General features: G+C 35.7%; 1 protein-coding gene and 1 pseudogene across 3 annotated transcripts; one reads left to right on the top strand and one right to left on the bottom strand.

The window, feature by feature from the left end:
* Positions 1–1027: 1027 nt before the first annotated feature.
* Positions 1028–7841, bottom strand: LOC124821623 (uncharacterized). Of its 2 annotated transcripts, XM_047293538.2 has the most exons (6): positions 6918–7841; positions 5359–6316; positions 5078–5244; positions 4532–4796; positions 1472–1734; positions 1028–1391 (listed from the first exon to the last, which is right to left on the bottom strand). In XM_047293538.2, exons 1-4 carry the CDS (start codon positions 7109–7111, stop codon positions 4589–4591), a joined length of 1527 nt encoding a protein of 508 aa, XP_047149494.1. In that variant the 5' UTR covers positions 7112–7841; the 3' UTR covers positions 1028–1391; positions 1472–1734; positions 4532–4588. The 2 variants fall into 2 exon arrangements, with proteins under 2 accessions (XP_047149494.1, XP_047149497.1); XM_047293541.2 differs by lacking the exons at positions 1028–1391; positions 1472–1734 and having other exon boundaries at positions 4718–4851.
* Positions 7835–18843, top strand: LOC124821621 (disease resistance protein RML1A-like; annotated as a pseudogene). Its single transcript, XR_015785907.1, has 7 exons — positions 7835–8316; positions 8569–9688; positions 15201–15473; positions 15574–16233; positions 16321–17002; positions 17106–17147; positions 17259–18843. The product of XR_015785907.1 is annotated as a disease resistance protein RML1A-like (transcript).
* Positions 18844–19962: the final 1119 nt, after the last annotated feature.

Here is a 19962-nt window from a genome sequence, read left to right on the forward strand (position 1 = left end):
TACAATATTAAGGTTTTTAGTTAAAGATGGTGAACATGCAAGTTACCAAGCAAGAAAGAATATGTATAGAAAGAATCTTTGTTTTAAATAAAGAGATTAAATTTATAATAAATGGAAAAACAAATAGTTTAAAACTATTTATAGTCTTTTTCGAATTATAAATTCATTCTCCATTTAATTTAACTTCTTGCTTTTAAGAATAATAAACTGGTCTTACATTGCTCCGGTTAGCAAATGAGGTTTTCTTGTAAATTTTTAAAGAGATTTCCATGTTTTAACCTCTTGGTTAAGAATGTTATATTTTGGATTGAGCATGTCTTCTTACTTTTTTTTTATCAACAATAATAAATAACTCAATAAAGAGGACATTTGGAATGTCCTATCTCATATACAAAGTGAAAAATACTTACATAGAAAAAAAAGTAACAAAGACTTTTGTGTGTTCATATTTCCTTATTTTACTTATATTGTACATGAATAATTGGTAGATAACACTATTTTATTTACAAATTCTGACTTTTTAATAATATTTATTCAATAAAAATGTAACATTTTTAAAACATTATTTAATCTTTTTAGGAATATTTTCTTTTATAAAAAAGTAACATTGTAAAAATGTTATCACAAATCTTTAGTAATGTTTTTTTAAATAGAAAGACTTTTTCAAATTATTACTAAAAAATTAAGTAATATTTTTTTTTATAAAGGCAACATTTTATAAATGTTATTAATATAAATATGTCGTAACATTTCAACAAATGTAACTAAAAAAACACACTGATAATTTAATGTTAAGTTTGTTCATCAAACAACAAGAAAATACAATTATTATGCAGTCCAAAGAAATGTCACAAAATCAACTATTTTATGTAGTTTTTTTTTTTATAAAGGCAACATTTTATAAATGTTATTAATATAAATATGTCGTAAAATTTCAACAAATGTAACTAAAAAAACACTGATAATTTAATGTTAAGTTTGTTCATCAAACAACAAGAAAATACAATTATTATGCAGTCCAAAGAAATGTCACAAAATCAACTATTTTATGTAGTTTTTTTTTATGTACACATGTATTTATCTATCTTCACACAGAAACTACTCTACTATAGTCAGAACATTGCAGATGTTGAACTCATAAGCAATAAAGAATGCTCAAAAAGGCCACAACATCAAAACAAGTTAATTTCAACTCAGCCTACAAAATTACGAATTAACCAGAACTACTATCACAAAGTTCAAAAACAAAAAATCCTGACATAATGAAATGCAAATCCTCAAAATCTGGTGCTTTTGGGTCCTTCCAGCTGAGCAGAGTACTACAATCTCTTTCTTTTGAGTGGCCAAATCACCAACCACTCTGGATCCTTCCAATCTAAGTGCCAATACACCTAGGAGAGGATAGGAGAATCAAAATTTAATGAAAGAAAGCAAACTATCTAACAATGCATAAAATAGAAGACATTCACACCTTGTTTGAACATCAGGTCTGGTAGGTACTTGAAACTAACATTTTTAAATTCAATCTCTCCCTTCACTTGTATGTGAATCCAGAGTCATCACTTGGGTCAATTTGTGATTTCCATCAAGAATACCAAATACAGAAGCTGCAACACTTTTTGATTGGGTTTTCTGTCCATCTTCTCCAAACCCTCCTCCCACAATGAGCCAAGGTCAAGATAATGAAATAGAGAAGAGGAATGCCAACAGCACAACCACCAGGCACCAAATTGTCTGGATAAGGAAACAGCAAGTCAAAGAAAACAATGTAGTTTTAAGCCTTAATTGAAGGCAAAAGTCATAAAAAAAACATTTATATTCCAAGATATCAATTGATAAAATATAATTCACAGTACATACAGGGGACCTTTTATTGTTACACTTCTCATGTTTTCTGAAATCCACTAAAATTCAAGCAGACAGACACCACTGGTGAAAGATGGCTGGTTACTAGTTACAGCTGTAAATTTTAGGGTAAAAATATAATGTAAAGAGTGATATTTTACCCCCATTCCTACAACAATGTGAACAATGGGAACAAAATATGTATCCACTTTGTTCCCCTATGTGTACTCAATAGATGCGATGACCATTGAGAATGTGTGGATTGTGACAAATGCAAGAGCATTAGTTGCTGCAATGTATATACTAAACGGTGAGCTAATTGGTGACGTTAAATATTAAAAATAACATATCTCAATTTGGAAGAATAAAAAAATCAGAGCTATTGCCGTTTATATATAAAATCTGAGGCTTAGTGGGAGGAAAACGCTATTAAAGATTCTCACGAGGCAACTCTAACCCAAACTTTATATAAACTCACATTAATGATATGAATATGTAATAAATCCTTAGATGGCAAAGTTTTCAGAAGTTTGAAGCTGTAAAATCCTACAGTGTTCATATACATGCATTCAACAACCAGTGGTAGGAATACTCACCAAAAAGAAAGAAAAATGGAACTTTTGAACACCTGTCAACAAAATATGTTGCTGGACCAAATGCAGGAGTTAATAGGCTGAGGCAGAAGAACGCAAAATGTGCAACATCATGACCCAACTCACAGGAACAATGCTTGTCACAGGGATTGGAAGATGTCTAAATATAATTAATATCACATAAATTGAATATCATGTATCTAGGTTCGACAAAATTGGCTATATATAACAGTTAGTTTAGCCATTTTTTAATATAAAAGAAATAAGAGCCAGTGAGTGATACAAGAAGATTCAAGAAAGAGAAGATTCAAGAAAAAGAAGAATTCAAGAACACAAGATTAAGCAAGAGAAAATTCAAGAACAAGAAGATTCAATAACAAGAAAGCCAAGAAGAAAAATTCAAGAACAAGAGTTGAAGGAGAAGAAATTAAAAAAGAAAAAGATTCACGTAAGAAAACCTCAAGAAAGAGATGATTCAAGAAAAAGAATTAAAATAATTTAAGAGAAAAAGCTCAAGAAGATGATTGATTAAAAATTCAAGAAGAAAAGATTCAACAAGAAAAGGAATCCAAAAAGAAAATTATTCAAGAGGAAAAGATTCAAGAAGATAAAGAACAAGAAAAATTCAAGAAGAATTAAAAGAATTTATCAGGAACAATTCAAGAAGATGATTAAAGATTCAAGAAAAAGAATTCAAAAAGATGCTTCAAAAAAGGAAAGATTTAAGAAGAATTCAAGAAGAAACAGATTCAATAAAAAAAATTCAAGAAAAAAGAAGATTCAAGAAGACCAGAATCAAGAAGAAAATTCAAGAACAAGAATATTAAAGAAGAAGAAGAAGTAAAATTCAAGAAGAAGAAGAAACAAAATTCAAGAACAAGACGATTCAAGAAGAAAAAGAACAAAAATGAAAATTAAAGAACAAGAATTCAAGAAGTTAAAAAAGAAAAAGATTCAAGAAAAAGAACAGCAGTAAGACCAAGAACAAGTGTTCAAGAAGAATTAAAAGAATTTTAGAGGAAGAATTCAAGAAGATGATTAAAGATTCAAGAAAAATAATTCAAAAACAAGATTCAAGAAAGAAAGATTCAACTAGAATATTCAAGAAAAAGAAAATTCAAGAAGAAAAGATTCAAGAACAAGAAAAAACAAGAAGAAAATTTAAAAAAGAAAAATCCAAGAAATTTCAAAAGAAGAAGACTCCAGAAGGAGAATCAAGAAGAAAAAGCTTCAAGATGAAGAAAAATATTCAAGATGTAGAATGTGAGTTATTATTGCTATTATAATTCTCGTGTCAAATGTTGATCCCAGTTATGATTAAATGCTGACTCTCAAGTAATGTTGATGGCTAATATTAGTGGCATTATTTCTTGGAAGTTACGATAGAGATGGTTAAATTGCTTGGAGAATGGAAGGAGCATGTTTATACACATTTCGCAGACCTTTAGGCCTTGTTCTTTTGAGTGGATTTGAGGGGATTTGAGAGGATTTGAAGATAAATTTTTTTGTCTTTTATTTGAGTGAATTTGGAGGTAAATGAGAGTGAATTTGGAAATAAAATTTGTGAGAATTAGTAAAGAATTGTATTTACGTGACAAACTAAAAAAATTTATTTCCAAATTCACTCTCATTTAACTCCAAATTCACTCAAATAAACGACAAAAAAAATTATTTTCAAATCCTCTCAAATCTCCTCAAATCCACTCCCTCAAATCCACTCAAAAGAACAGGGGCTTAGAGAGGGTAATCAGTGTTCAATAGGCTTGCTGATTACTAGATGTCAGTATTTTCATTGGTGGGATAACATACCTGATTTCTTAATGATGTATTTTTAAGGGAAAGATACAATCTTCCTTGGTATATAAGTCTTCTTCATAGTGGATTTTGGTTTGGTTCTCCCCGCCCTTGTTTGTACTGTTTTTTTTTCTTCTTTATATTTATATTATTTTAGGAGTGCTGCAGATGATTGTTGTTGATAGTGGTGTCAACTTGGTCGAGATGACTACCAAAATAGTGATGCAATAACACTTCTGTTTCTTTTAAAAAAAAAAAAAAGACATGTCGAGCATTTAACTGAAAATAGATTTTAGTACCAGGTTTAGTGGTGCCTGAATGAATGCCTCAAGACTTGTTTTCAGGAATTTATGCCACTAATCACCAGTTAAGGCCCTTGGTCTATGTTCAATAGTAGAAAGGGACATCCCTGTCTGTGAAACTGCTCTGACAAATGCCATATTTGCAGTTAAAGTAGGGGCATGCCAACGGTCACCAGTGCCAAAGACAACTTTGTTTTTCAATGCCAGCTTTCTTGTTGTTGGGAGGCCCATCATGCGCTCTGAGGGAGTATCAGGAACAACCCTGAGATGATACTTTAGCTTGTCAGTGCAAATTATCGCAGATGGTACTTTAGGCACTGGTAATGTGACAAAATAGTATCAACATTTGATTCAAGTGTGAACTGTATACATAGAAGATTACGTAAAAGAAATCATCAACGAAACTATATAAGTATAGCAGAACATCCTCCAATTGATTTCCTAAGACAGATTACTTGGCATAGTAACAAACTAGTTATGTCAAAATAAATTTATGCTGCAAATTTTCTTTCTGTTTTTTATGTAAACAAAGACTTAACTCACCTGAGATAATCTATCAACCTGGCAGCTCTCAGTTTCTCATTGGGTCCTCCACACATCGATACCAACTCCTTAAATTCCAAAAGAACACTCTCACAAATTAGGCCATGCTTTCCATGTAGGATTCTACCAAATTTCAAATGGATTGGGTTTTGAATTTCAGACATTATCTAGCAAAAAAAAATGAGAACTTTAATAAGTTCAATTGAAGCTGAAAAGTAATTTATAATGCAAAGACTACACAAAGTAATGGTTGTTGTTGTAATCTCAATAAGATTACTTACTTGACCAATCACAAAATCGAAGTTTCCCTTAAACCTCTGCCTCATTTCACTGTCAGGAGTAGCCAGAAGTTTATTTGTTCCACCATTACTAATTCCTGAAACAAGAGCTATCAGAGCTGTTGTATCAAAATTTACTAGGTCGGTCTCACCTAAGAGATTCCCAGGTTTTGCGGATTCAAATTTTTTAATCTCCATTGAAATTGGTTTCATTCCCATAAGAATGGAACAGAATGTATCACCCAAGTTTATTCCAACATTCTCTTCTATAGGCTGTGGTTGAGTTTTGGCTTCATCTACAAAAAGCTCAAGATGAGAGTAGTCCCCAGTTCTGGCATTTTCTTCCAATTGTTGTGGTTGAGTTTCAGCTTTTCCTACCGAAAGATCTATTTGGGAAGAGTCTACAGCCGAACCTTGAATAATACACCCAGAATTTGGAACAACATCCTTGCCAACAGCAGGGTTAATTTCAAGGACACATGAATTTCTGTATGATCTTGCAATAACATTTATCCAGTCACCTTCAGTTTCTTCCAACACGTCAGAACTGAAAACTGAGAAATCCAACTCGATTTCATATGCCCCAAGTTCATCTCGAAGTTTGTTGTAAATGTTGGTTGCAAGCCCATTGGCAAAGAAAAGAATGACTGAGGAAGGTCTTAATGTTAAGTTAGACTGCGCAGCAGCAAGTACTTCTTGAATCCGTAGCTTTAAACCCTTACTTTTACGGCTTCTATCCCAAGAAATATACTCTGGATTTCTATCAGATACTATAATCCAGACAGGCTTCCTGTTGAGGGTACAAACCACATCAACATGAATGTGTTTAAGAGAAGAATCAAGTCTTTCTTCACTGCTAACAGAAGGTGAGAGTGGGATTGACTTGCAAACTCGAGAAACTCCAGTTATGAAAGGCTGCTGGAGAATATGGACAACTGTTTCAAGGTGCCCAATGTTGACACTGGTATATTCATCACATACACAGAAATTGTCATAAATTGTGAAATAATACAGAAAGTATTAACCAAGAGTCCTCATTTAAAGATGAAACTATGACAAACAAAAAGGATTACACGTTTGCTATTCTATATTTAGAGTAAAAAATTAAGAACAACTATTAAATAAAATAAAAATCACTTGATCATAGTAAAGTCACAAAAATCCTGTCCAGTCCTAGACAATGTAAAAGGTTCAGCCGGTAAATGTGTTATGATAAATGCCAGCAACACACTTCTTGATGCACTCCTTTCAATACACTATCATCAGGTGCATTTTATGTAAGTTCCACAAAAAAACTTGAATCAATCTCTTTTCTGTAGGGTTCATTTAAATTCAACATCTTAAAATATTGCGCCAGTAAGCATTTGTCGATGCTTCATTAGAAATTATAGGATGACTCAACTTTGTTTGATGATTAAAAATTGCAAATCCACGAAGTTGGTCAAAGTTAGTCATATCTAACAACTCAAAACACACAACAGGAATACCCACCAATCAAAACTTGATTTACAAACATGAATAGAATCAAATACAAAAATGTTATGATATTGAAGAAGAGAAACCTGAGGGGCCCAGAAGAAGAAGAAGACGAGGGGCGAGAGAGGAAAGAGAGATCGGCACGTGCCAATTTCAGGAGGGTTCGTTTACACGAGTGAGTGATGTTGGTGGAACAAGGTAACTTGTCAATGGCATCAATGACGCACTTGCATCTCTGCTTCGCCACTTCGACTTGTGCAACCCTTTGTTCCTCCTCCATTCTGTTATTGCTCTGTTTTGCTTCCAAGGAATCGACTTTGTTCTTTAATTGCAAACCCTTTTCCTCTAATTTCCCATTTCTTGTTCCGTGTTGAAGATTCTTCGCTACTGGAGAGTGGACCCTTTTTAAAACCCTAGTACCAATTTCACGTTACGGCTACCATTTTCTTATGTTGTCAACTTCTTCCATAAGTGATGAATTTTTCCCCCTTACACATGCCACTTATCCTTAATTATACTTTTACATGATTATTTTTAATGTAACTTTTGCACATAAATTACAAGTATTTTTAATGTATTTAAACTCGACTAAATAAATATTTTTATAATTTTAATAATTCAAAGTAATATAAAACTATGAAAATAATATCTAACTTTAAATACTTCTGTCAGTAGTTTATAGCAACTTGACAGTGAAAGCCGATTGAAAATTTGTTTTATACCAAAAGCACAATGACTAATCTAAATTTTATCCCATAAAAATCCCTTTATAGGTAAAACTTTGTAGCACAAAACATTGTCAAGACAGTGTTACCATAATAATGACGGGTTTGCCAGTTTCCTTGTTGTTTCTGGTCGATGACTACAAAGAAAATGGATAGTGAAACTGGCATGAATTGGTTAAGCTATAACAAAATACCCTTCTCTTTATGACTAGTTTATCAACCTCTTCACATAACCACATTCCATAGTTGTTTTGTCAATTGTCATGGTACAAATGTAACTATCTTCTTCTCTTCGTAACTACACACACAGTTATGATGTCTTTCTTAGTTTTCGTGGTGTAGATACAAGAACTGGTTTTACTGGTCATCTCTATAGTGCTTTGTGTCAAAGGGGAATCCTGACCTTCATGGATGATGATGCTTTGAGCAAAGGGGAAGAGATTACGCCTTCCCTTCTCAATGCAATAAGAAAATGTAGGATAGCCATAGTTATTTTCTCTAAAAACTATCCATCCTCTACATTTTGCTTAAATGAACTGGTCCAAATCCTTGCCTTTCATACTTCCAAAGAAAATACATGGATTTGGCTAGTTTTTTATGATGTAGATCCATCAGAAGTGCGTCATCAAACGGGGAGTTATGCAGAAGCATTTGAAAAATATGAACAAGAAAGATTCAAGAATGACCAAGAGAAGGTTCAAAAGTGGAGGTTGGCTTTGCATCAAGCAGCTGATTTTTCTGGCTGGCATTTCAAACATGGGTGACACACCTCTCCTTGTTGCTTTCAGTTCATCTTACTGTCGCATACCTGTTAGAACTTTTTCTCATTAAATATCAAGTATGAAAAAGTAATCAATACAGAACGCTGATAACACAAATTTGTGTGTATGTGGCCCTAGTCACTTGTTTTACCCAACAAATAGACAGAAGTGAATTAGTTGGTATTTGTAATGCATAAATAGGAAAGTTGTCATGAATTTGATGCATTAAGTTTCACTTTAATCAACTGCAGGGGAGAATATGAGCATGTGATAATTAAAAGAATCCTGGAAAAGATCTCCTGTAAGATTAATCGACCTCTCTTGCAAATAGCTGATTATCCCGTTGGATTGGAAGAAAGGATGAGATATGTATTATCACTAATGAATGCTGAATTTGATACCAAAGTCAAGATGCTTGGGATTCATGGTATTGGAGGAATAGGAAAATAAACTCTTGCACGCGCAATATATAACTTGATAGCTCATCAATTTGAACATTCATGTTTTCTTGCTAATGTTAGAGAAAAGTCATTAACTAGGCATGGCCTTGTGCAGATCCAAGAAACAATGCTTTCAGAATTAGCAGGGGAGAGAAATATCAAGTTGGGGGATGTGAATCAAGGAATTCCAATATTAAAAGAAAGACTCCATCAAAAGAGTGTCCTTCTTATTCTTGATGACATTGACAAAAGGGAACAATTACAAGCAACTGCAGGTGGACTTGATTGGTTTGGTATAGGCAGCATGGTCATCATCACAACAAGAGATAAACATTTGTTAGATATTCATGGTGTTGAAAAACAGTATGAGGTTGATATTTTCAATGTTACGGAAGCTATGAAATTGTTTCGGTGGAATGCGTTAAGAAACAAAGTAGTTGATCCAAGTTGCACAGAAATCATAAAGCGTGCAATATACTATACTGGTGGTCTTCCATTGGCTTTGGAAACAATAGGCTCAAACTTGTTAGGTAAAACATTAGATGAATGGAAATCTGCATTGGATGCATATGAAAAATTTCCAAGTAGAGGTATTCAAGAAATTCTTCAAGTAAGCTATGATGGCTTGGAGGAAAATGAGAAGGATATTTTTCTAGACATAGCTTGCTTCTTCAGAGGATGCACTGTGAAAAAAGTTACAGATATGCTAAATGCTTGTGGCTTTCATGCAGAATATGGAATTAGTGTTCTGCGAAATAAATCACTCGTTAACATTTTGATGTCTGGTGAACATGATGGTGAAATTGTGACAATGCATGACTTGATTCAATGTATGGGAAAAGAAATAGTTAGACAGCAATCAACCTTACCTGAAAAACGCAGTAGGTTGTGGTTTTATCAAGACATCTCTTGTGTTTTGGAGAAAAACATGGTAAGTTTTTTGATAGGAACCCGGAAATAGTTAGGCCCAAACCCAAAATATCTAAGGTGTATGTTAGACAAAGAAGGAAGGGCAAAGTAGGGGATCAAAATGGTCAGAGAGAGAATGAGAAGAATCTTTCTATATAACAAACTGCTGAGCTGGCACAGTAGGAAATGAGTGATTATGTTGTTTGGGGTATAAGGAGTGGAAAGAGAGTGGGGAGAAGGGGGGGCTGGAATTGGCTGGGAATCGGGAGAGACTAGACACTCTCTAACTGTCTAGAAATACCTTTTTTTGCGCTGTTACAGATCTGTATTCTCTTTCTGGGATATGCACTCTGTTTTTCTTTGATAATAAAGTGACTATTCAGCTATTGTGTGCTTCCTTATTTCTAGTATCTATCAATTGGTATTCAGAGCCCGCGCTTCTTGGGGTCTGGATGGTTATTACAAGAACAACAATGGAGTCGAGGATTGAAAATCTAGAGAAAAGTATGCTTGAATGGAAGCATGAGAGTCAAATTCAAATGGACGAAATCAAACAGCTATTGAAGGAGAAAAATCGCGGAGACACAAGGGGTCGATCACGACAACGACGTTCTCCGAGACGTCACGCGGAGGGGGAGAGTCAAGGTAGTCGAGCTATTTCATCACGAGTTTCTGAACCCTATTCTAGAACTCGCGATTCGCGGAGAGGGAGTCGACCACCGAAAGGGGATTACAGAGGGCGAAAATTGGAGGTTCCTATATTTGCTGGTGATGATGCTTATGGATGGATTACCAGAGTTGAACGCTACTTCAAGGTGAACGATATGGATGACTCTGAAAAGATGGGTGCGGTGTTAGTAGCATTAGAGGACCGGGCATTGAATTGGTACCATTGGTGGGAGGAACAAACACCTTCACCAAGCTGGGTCCAGTTCAAGGAGGCAGTGATTCGGAGATTTCAACCGGACTTAGTGCAGAATCCTTTTGGGCCATTGTTGAGCATTAAGCAAACTGGGACAGTAATGGAGTATAGGGAAAAATTTGAGATGATTTCAGCTCCATTGAAGAAAGCGGACCGGGTGATGTTAAAAGGAATTTTTCTAAACGGACTCCATGTCGAATTGCAAGCCGAACTGAAGCTGTACAACATAGAATCGTTATCAGAACTCATGGATCGGACCTTATTGTTGGAAGAGAAGAATTGGGCTTTGAAGAAAAGGGTGTTAGGCTCGGGTGAGAAAGTAAGCATGGGTGAGAAGGAGATTTCTCCAATGGTGACTAAGATGAGTAGATCATATAATGCAACAGTAGATTTTATGAAGAATAAATTGAATGCTAAGAAGCCCAATTTTGGAAGTGCGGGTACAACGGAGCCCAAACCACAAAATGGGCCTAGTGGAGAAAAACAAATCACTATGGGCAGAAGGCTTTCGCAAGCGGAGTTGCAAGAACGGAGTAAAAAGGGGCTGTGTTTTAAATGTGGGGAGAAATGGGGACCTGAACATGAATGCAAGCTGAAGCATTATCAGTTGGTTTTGATGGAAGAACGTGGAGAGGAAGAATCGGAGGATGAGGAGGAGGAAGGGGAAGAAAAAGCAGAGTTGGAGCACAAGACACTTCAATTGTCTTTGAAAAGTAAAGTGGGGCTGACCTCTCACAAATCTTTTAAGATTTGGGGAACTATTGGCCAAAGACGAGTGCTGATATTGGTGGATTGTGGAGCAACCAGCAGCTTCCTTTCTAGAAAATTAGTAGAAGAGTTGGATATTCCAGTGGAGAATACCCCTACTTATACTGTGGAGGTAGGAACAGGTGAAAAGGTGAAGGGTAGAGGACTGTGTAGAGGAGTTGATCTTGAGGTGCAGGGAGTCAAAATTAAACAAGATTTTTTTCTGTTTAATTTGGGTGGAACTGAGGTGGTATTAGGTATGGACTGGTTGGCGGATCTTGGTGACATTGAAGCTAATTTTCGAAACATGATCATTAAATGGGGAGATGAAGGAGGCAAGAAGGTGTTAAAGGGAGACCCTTCCCTAAGCAAGGCGCAAGCATCCTGGAAGAGCATGATTAAAGCCTTACAAGATGAAGGAGTGGGCTACTATATTGCATATCAGCAGTTGGAGGATACAAAGGAAAATCAACAAATATTATCTGATGAGATGAAGGCTGTCCTAGAGGAGTATAAGGACATTTTTCAAGACCCACAAGGGCTACCGCCAAGGAGAGAGCATGATCATGCAATCAATCTCAAAGAAGGTGCTCAAATACCAAATATCAGACCTTATAGATATCCCTATTATCAGAAGAATGAGATTGAAAAGATAGTAGGTGAGATGATGCATGCAGGGATTATTAGGACTAGTACTAGCCCTTACTCTAGTCCTGTTATTCTTGTAAGAAAAAAAGATGGTGGTTGGAGATTTTGCGTGGATTATAGAGCACTTAATAAGTTGACAATACCTGATAAATTTCCTATCCCTGTAATTGATGAATTATTGGATGAAGTAGGATCGGCTGTACTATTTTCCAAACTGGACTTAAAATCTGGTTACCACCAGATTCGAATGAGGGAAGAAGACATTCCTAAGACAGCTTTTAGGACACATGAAGGGCACTATGAATTCTTGGTCATGCCATTTGGGTTAACAAATGCTCCTTCTACCTTTCAAGCTCTTATGAACAGGGTCTTAAAACCATATCTAAGGAAGTTTGTGTTGGTATTCTTCGATGACATTCTGATCTATAGTCCGGATGAGGGAAGCCATAAAAAACACCTCAAATTGGTGCTCCAATTGTTGCGGGAAAATAATTTATTTGCAAATTCTAAGAAATGTAATTTTGGGCAGCAACAGTTGAGATATTTGGGACATTTGATTTCGGGAAAAGGAGTTTCCGCAGACCCAGACAAGGTGAATGAAATGATAAATTGGCCAGTTCCGAAGGATTTAAAAGGGTTGAGAGGATTTTTAGGGCTCACGGGATATTATAGGCGTTTTGTTAAAAATTATGGCAAGATTGCTTGGCCACTCACACAGTCGCTCAAGAAGGACAATTTCAAGTGGGGAAATGATGCTCAACAAGCTTTCGAACAGCTCAAGGATTCAATGACCACTTTACCTGTCTTAGGTGTTCCAGATTTTGAGAAACCTTTTGTAATAGAGACAGATGCTTCTGGAAAGGGAGTAGGAGCAGTGCTTATGCAGGAAGGCAGACCCATAGCTTACATGAGTCAATCATTGTCTGATAGAGCTCAACGTAAGTCTGTTTATGAGAGAGAATTAATGGCTATAGTGTTGGCTGTTCAGAAATGGAGGCATTACTTGATGGGTAGCCATTTTGTGGTGCACACGGATCAGAAAAGTCTGAGATTTTTGGCTGACCAGAGGATTATGGGGGAGGAGCAGCAAAAGTGGATTTCAAAATTAATGGGTTTTGACTTTGAAATAAGGTACAAACCTGGTTGTGAAAATAGGGCAGCAGATGCCCTTTCTAGGAAGCTACAATATTCTGCACTTTCCACGGTACAATTCAATGAATGGGAGGGGTTGGAAGATGAAATTCAAGCTAATGCTCGATTAAGGGGGATCATCCAGGATTTATTGAAACAACAGGATGCACATCCGGGGTTTCAATTAATAAAAGGAAGATTATATTACAAAGGACGAATGGTACTACCAAAGAATTCTTCTAAAATTCCTCTAATACTCAAGGAATTTCATGATTCAGCGTTGGGTGGGCATTCTGGATTTTTCAGAACATATAAGAGAATTTCGGGATTAATATTTTGGGAAGGTATGAAGAAAGAAATACAACAGTATGTGTTGAGTTGTGCAGTTTGTCAACAAAATAAGTATCAAGCCTTGAACCCAGGTGGGCTGTTACAACCTTTGCCAATACCTACTCACACTTGGTCTGACATTTCGATGGATTTTATAGGAGGATTGCCTAAAACCCAAGGGGTTGACACCATTTTTGTGGTCGTGGACAGGTTAACAAAATATGCGCATTTCATAGCTATTGCCCATCCTTACACTGCTAAGGACATTGCTGAAATTTTCATCAAAGATATTGTTAGGTTGCATGGGTTTCCCTCCTCAATTGTGTCTGACCGAGATAGAGTTTTTATCAGTCATTTTTGGACAGAACTATTTAAAATGGCTGGCACTAAGCTGAAATTCAGTTCTGCCTATCACCCTCAAACGGACGGGCAAACTGAAGTGGTGAATCGCTGTTTGGAGACTTACCTTCGGTGTCTCACTGGGACTAAGCCTAAACAGTGGCCTAAATGGATTAGCTGGGCAGAGTTTTGGTACAACACTAACTATAACTCATCTACCAAAATGACTCCCTTTAAGGCTTTATATGGGAGAGAACCTCCAGTATTAATTAGAGGAGATATGACACAGTCTTCAGTGGAGGAGGTCAATAGGCTGATGGCAGATAGGAATCATATGTTGGATGAGTTAAAAGAGCATCTTGTCCAGGCCCAAAACAGAATGTGCAAGCAAGCCAACAAGCATCGACGGGAGGTGGAATTTGAAGTTGGAGATGTAGTATATTTGAAGATACAGCCTTATAAGTTAAAAAGCTTGGCTAAAAAGGTCAATCAAAAGTTAAGTCCGAGATATTATGGGCCTTATGAAATTGTGGAGAAGTTTAGTCCTGCTGCCTATAAACTGCAACTACCTTCAGGAAGCAAAGTGCATCCAGTTTTCCATGTTTCTGCACTTAAGAAATCCATTGCTGCAACAATTACTAGCCAACCATTACCCTTATTTTTAGCAGATGATTGGGAATTGAAGGTTCAACCAGCAGAAGCACTTGCTGTTAGAAGGAATCAACAAGGGGATCTCGAAATTCTTATTAGGTGGAAAGATTTACCAGATTTTGAAAATTCGTGGGAAGCTTTATCTATAATCAAGGAGCATTTTCCTGATTTCCACCTTGAGGACAAGGTGCATCTTGTGGAGGGGAGTGTTGATAGGAACCCGGAAATAGTTAGGCCCAAACCCAAAATATCTAAGGTGTATGTTAGACAAAGAAGGAAGGGCAAAGTAGGGGATCAAAATGGTCAGAGAGAGAATGAGAAGAATCTTTCTATATAACAAACTGCTGAGCTGGCACAGTAGGAAATGAGTGATTATGTTGTTTGGGGTATAAGGAGTGGAAAGAGAGTGGGGAGAAGGGGGGGCTGGAATTGGCTGGGAATCGGGAGAGACTAGACACTCTCTAACTGTCTAGAAATACCTTTTTTTGCGCTGTTACATATCTGTATTCTCTTTCTGGGATATGCACTCTGTTTTTCTTTGATAATAAAGTGACTATTCAGCTATTGTGTGCTTCCTTATTTCTAGTATCTATCATTTTTCCGCTTTTTTCTTCAAATAATTAGTTGTTCTTGACTATATTTCATGGTTCTTAGACCTTATTAATAAGATTAACGTCCAAGAAAACGATTTATAATTTGTTACTTTCCCTTTATTCATGTTTTAATTTCTTGACATGATGTTTCTCATTATGTTTTGGTTGAAAAGGAAAATGATGAAATTCTAGCAATGTTGTTGGATATGCCAAAGGATGAAGAAGTTCAATGGAATGGAGAGGTGTTCGGAAAATTGAAAAATCTAAGGATGCTTATAAAGAAGAACGGTCCCTTTCAAAGTAGCCCCAAACATTTTCCAAACAGTTTGAGAGTGTTGGAATGGATGGGATATCCTGTTACTTCTTTACCATCTAATGTTGCTTCAAAGAATCTTGTTATTCTCAATTTATCTTACAGTTTCTTTCGGTGGGACAAGCCACTTCAGGTATATATAAATATTAATGTTATAACTTAGACATTTTTTTGGGTAAACCTATATATTACACTTAATTCTTGTAACTATTAATTTAGACTTTATTTTGCAGAAATCAAAGGTTTTGAGTCAGCTGATCTTCACAGGTTGTAAGAACATAAGGGAAATACCTGATGTGTCTGGTTCCCCAAATTTGACAGAATTGTGTGTTGATGATTGCATAAACTTGATTCAGATTGATGATTCTGTGGGATTTCTTGATAAGTTGCTAAGGTTTAGTGCTAAAGGATGTACCAAGCTGAGGATTGTTCCACATGGCATAAAGTTGACGTCTTTGGAATATCTTTGCCTTCGAGACTGCAGAAGTCTTGCTGTTTTTCCAGAAATATTGGACCCAATGGAGAAACTAAAATTTGTTGACTTGGAGGGAACTGCAATAGAAAATCTGCCTCTTTCATTCAACAATCTTAAAGGCCTTCAAAGCATACATCTTAATAGATGCAAAGGGCTTGAAAATAATGCACTATCAAATATCATTAAAATGTTGCCAAACTTCTTTCCCTTTTTGAGGACATTGAGATTACGAAACTCAAATTTGTCAATCCTTCCGGAGTGCATTCAAGAATGTCACTTCTTAGAACTACTAGACTTATGTTATTGCAAGCAACTTCGAGAAATTAGAGGGCTTCCACCAAACATAGATGATTTCTTGGCGTATAACTGCAAGTCGCTGGAAGCTCACTCCTCAACTTTAAACAGTTTACTGAGCCGGGTAGATTTCTCTTGCATTATTTATTACTTATTAGCTAAAACGTTTTCCAAACTCACCATTCATTTACTAGATTGACATGTTTGGCAGGCAATTGATTCTAGTACAAGAAAATTCTATGTTTTGCCGGGAGAAAGGGTCCCAGAATGGTTTGACCACTCTACCAAGGGAAGCTCTCTATGTTTCTGGTTTCGGAGGGATTTCCCCTCTATCACCGTGTGTGCCATTTTAGGAGTTTTGGATAACATAGAAAGACCTTTCTTTGTGAAATTTAATTTTTTTGTTACGATCAATGATATTGAAATACCTTTCCTCTTTGATTTCAAGTACATTTTAGATACTGACCATATGTTTATGTTCAATAACTTTACGTATCCAATGAAATTGGATTGTGGAGGACTAGTTTCAGAGAATGAGTGGAGTTATGGGGAGGTTTTATTTGTGATACCACCCAATTCAGGTAGTTCAGGATCAATCAAATCGAGTGGAGTTTATGTAAACCGAACATGTACAACAACAATGGAGAATGTTAGATTCTCAAATCCTTATCCTCCCAATACTACATTTCCTACCGACCATGGTACAAGAAATCAGCTTGATAAACAAGATGCATTTGACCCTGTCGTGTCTATGCACACCAGAATGTTAGACAAATTGGCTTACCTTAGCACCCGACAATGGCGTCGCCCTTTCATGTATCCAGAGTGGAAAGAACCTTTGGATAATGTTTTGAGCCCCGACTTGAGCGAAAGTGACTTGTCTGATGTCATAGGTAAGATGATTTCTATCCTTCAGCTGAGCTAGTTTTTCCTGTTTCAGTCCTACTTCTACCACATTGTGTCGTTTCTTCACTTGCTTCTGCCAATGATACTCAGGTCAAGTAGAGGAAATCTCAAGTGACTTGTCTGATGTCATAGGTAAAATGATTTCTATCCTTCAGCTGAGCTAGTTTTTTTCTGTTTCAGTCCTACTTCTACCACATTGTGTTGTTTCTTCACTTGCTTCTGTCAATGATATATTATACTCAGGTCAAATAGAGGAAATCTCAAGTGAAATGGAGGAAGTTCCCCTCCATAATCCTTATCCTCCCGAAACTGTACATGACTCCCACTGCAGCACTTGCCATGAAAATGAAGTGTTCAGAAAACTAGTTGACTGTAGAATTAAAAGCTCAATGAGCAATCTACACTTGGGAACTAGTTCCACTGTATTTCCAACAAAAAATGAGCCCTCCTTAAGGAATCAAATTGAACAAACTCAAGAGGATTATGAAGAAATGGACACATTTTATGCTTCTCTAGGTGCTAAGAGTCATGTTTCACATTCCCGTCATAAAACAGCAACCAATGTTCTGAGCAAAATGGCCAGGGAAGCTTTGAAAATAGTAGAAGACTTCATCTCAGATGATGCTTTGGTTTTGTTGCATCCTGAACGATTCAGTATAGTGAAAAACAGCTTAGCATACCTCTCCACTTTGTCTGCAGATGATGGAATGTCAATAGCAATGGAAGCACTGATATCAGAAGCTTTAGGGAAGTTCACTCATTGGAGGAGGGACTACACTGAAGCAAGTATGAAAATAGAGACCACAGCATCCGAACTGCAGAGAGCTGATGAATTAGAAGCAGATTTGGAAAGTAACAAGAACCAGTACGTGGAAGTCATGGCCTTAGAAAATGAGCTGCACCAAAAGTTATCCTGGATGGAGAAAAGAAAAGAAAGTCTAGAAGAAGAAATCAAGGCCATTGAAGCTAACATTGCTGCTTCTGAAATAGAAAAGGGCATGATCCACCAGAGAAAGAGAAATATCTTTGAGGAGGGCAAGACACTTAAAACCCAGAGGGATGAGTTGATGGAAAAATCACCTTATTTGCAACAAGAGCATAGTTTGGCAATGGAAAAACAAACAAGAATCAAAGTTGAATGGTCAGAATTTAGAAAAAAATTTAGAAAGGTGACTGAAAAGTGTTATGCACCTTGCGTGAGAAGGCTTTTGTCTTTGTCATGGTTCTTGTTGTTGCTGTTGCTAATATGGCCTCAACTGCTGCCAGCCTTTCTGAGGGTAATTTGTGGTTATTTAATAAAAATTTGACAGATTAGAGGACTAGTCCATGATGCATGAGAAAAAGACAGTGTGCAATTGACATAAATATGGCATTAGTTTTGAATATATATTGACATACTGTGTTACTATTACATTGAGTGTGTAGAAACTAAAACTTCTTATCATATTTTATGATAATTACTTGTTGTGGTAACTTTGCAAATAGAAAAGAGCATGACCTATGAGAGAGAGAAATCATTGAGGAAGGAAAGACGTTTAAAACTTAAGAGAGATGAGTTGTTGGAAAAACAAACAAGAATGAAAGGCGGTCAGAAATCAGGGAAAAAAATGTAAGAACTGCTTCAGAGTGATATGTGCTGTAATTCAAATAAACTTTTTGAGACTCCGGCACCTAGGTATTACCTATGGAAAAGTTGGATTACAGGCATCAACTTATTTGTTCTGTTCTTTGGTCATTCAAAGAATTCTATATAAGACCCCAAGGCTTATACAACTCAATGTATACATCATTATTGAATAATTTGCATGTTTGGAAAATTTCTTTATTGTTACAATTCCAAGAGTGATTTTGGTTCTATTTTGAATAAAAATGAATCTAAAGAGCAATATATAAGAAAAAATCTGACACGTTCATTATCTTAAAGTTTTGAGTTACAAATAGTATTTTGGTATTCTTATAATGTTCATGGTTCATTAAGCTAACTTTAGTATAGAAGCTCAATTGATTTTAAATGTCTTTCTTAGAAAGTATTTATGAGAAACTTATTCAAATACATCCAAAACTGTCAAGTTTAACCTTTTTTTTCACTAGTAAAGGTCAGGATATATATGATGACAGATGTATTGTTGGCTCAAGGCTTTGTAACTGATATATATTCACACACCAGAGACAAAGACATTCATTGTTAACATTATGAACGTGGTTATTGGAGTTATTTTAAGAATGAATAATATGGTGATATTATAATGTAATAAAATAATGGAGTAATTACAATATTGTTTTGTAAGGAAAGTGTAATAAAACCAATCCCCACATAACTAATTGCAACATGATAAGAATAATTTGAAAATGTTCATGAAGTTCATTATTTTGTGTTAGATAGGAATACTAAGCTATTGTGCTGTATTTTATTATTCAGTCATTTATAACTTTTTTACATGAATTTTTTTTATCTTTTCTTGTACTTTTGTTTTTCTTGCAGGTGGTTGGTTATTTTAGTTTTTTTCTTTCTTTGGATCTATTACTTTTCAAACTTTGAAAGAAGATTAGATCCTAATCAAAGGGTGCTGTATGAATTGTTATTTGGTTATACTCTATCTAATGATGTGATTAACGTCTGTGTAGGTGTCTTACTTCTTAAAAGACCTCTTAAGATCGAATGGCTTCTTCATATGTTAATGATGATTCTGTTGTATTTTGGGTGTATCAGTGTAGACCTTCATTTTTTCAATATAAAAGTTTGTGTAATGGTGTATCTTTTAAAACCTTGCTTTAAGCTTGTGATTTTGATTTCAAAAATAAATGTGCAACTGTAGAAGTTACGTAAAATCGAGGTAAGTGGTCACTGTTCTGATTTTGGCGTTTGGTGGCATTAATGGCATTTTACCACATCGATGACATCTTACGTGACTCCATTGTTTAAGATAGAAGCAATGGAAACATGAAC

The sequence above is a fragment of the Vigna umbellata genome, chromosome 4 (genome assembly GCF_029865625.1).
Source record: "Vigna umbellata cultivar VRB3 chromosome 4, Vumbellata_1.0, whole genome shotgun sequence".
Classification (NCBI taxonomy): domain Eukaryota; kingdom Viridiplantae; phylum Streptophyta; class Magnoliopsida; order Fabales; family Fabaceae; genus Vigna; species Vigna umbellata.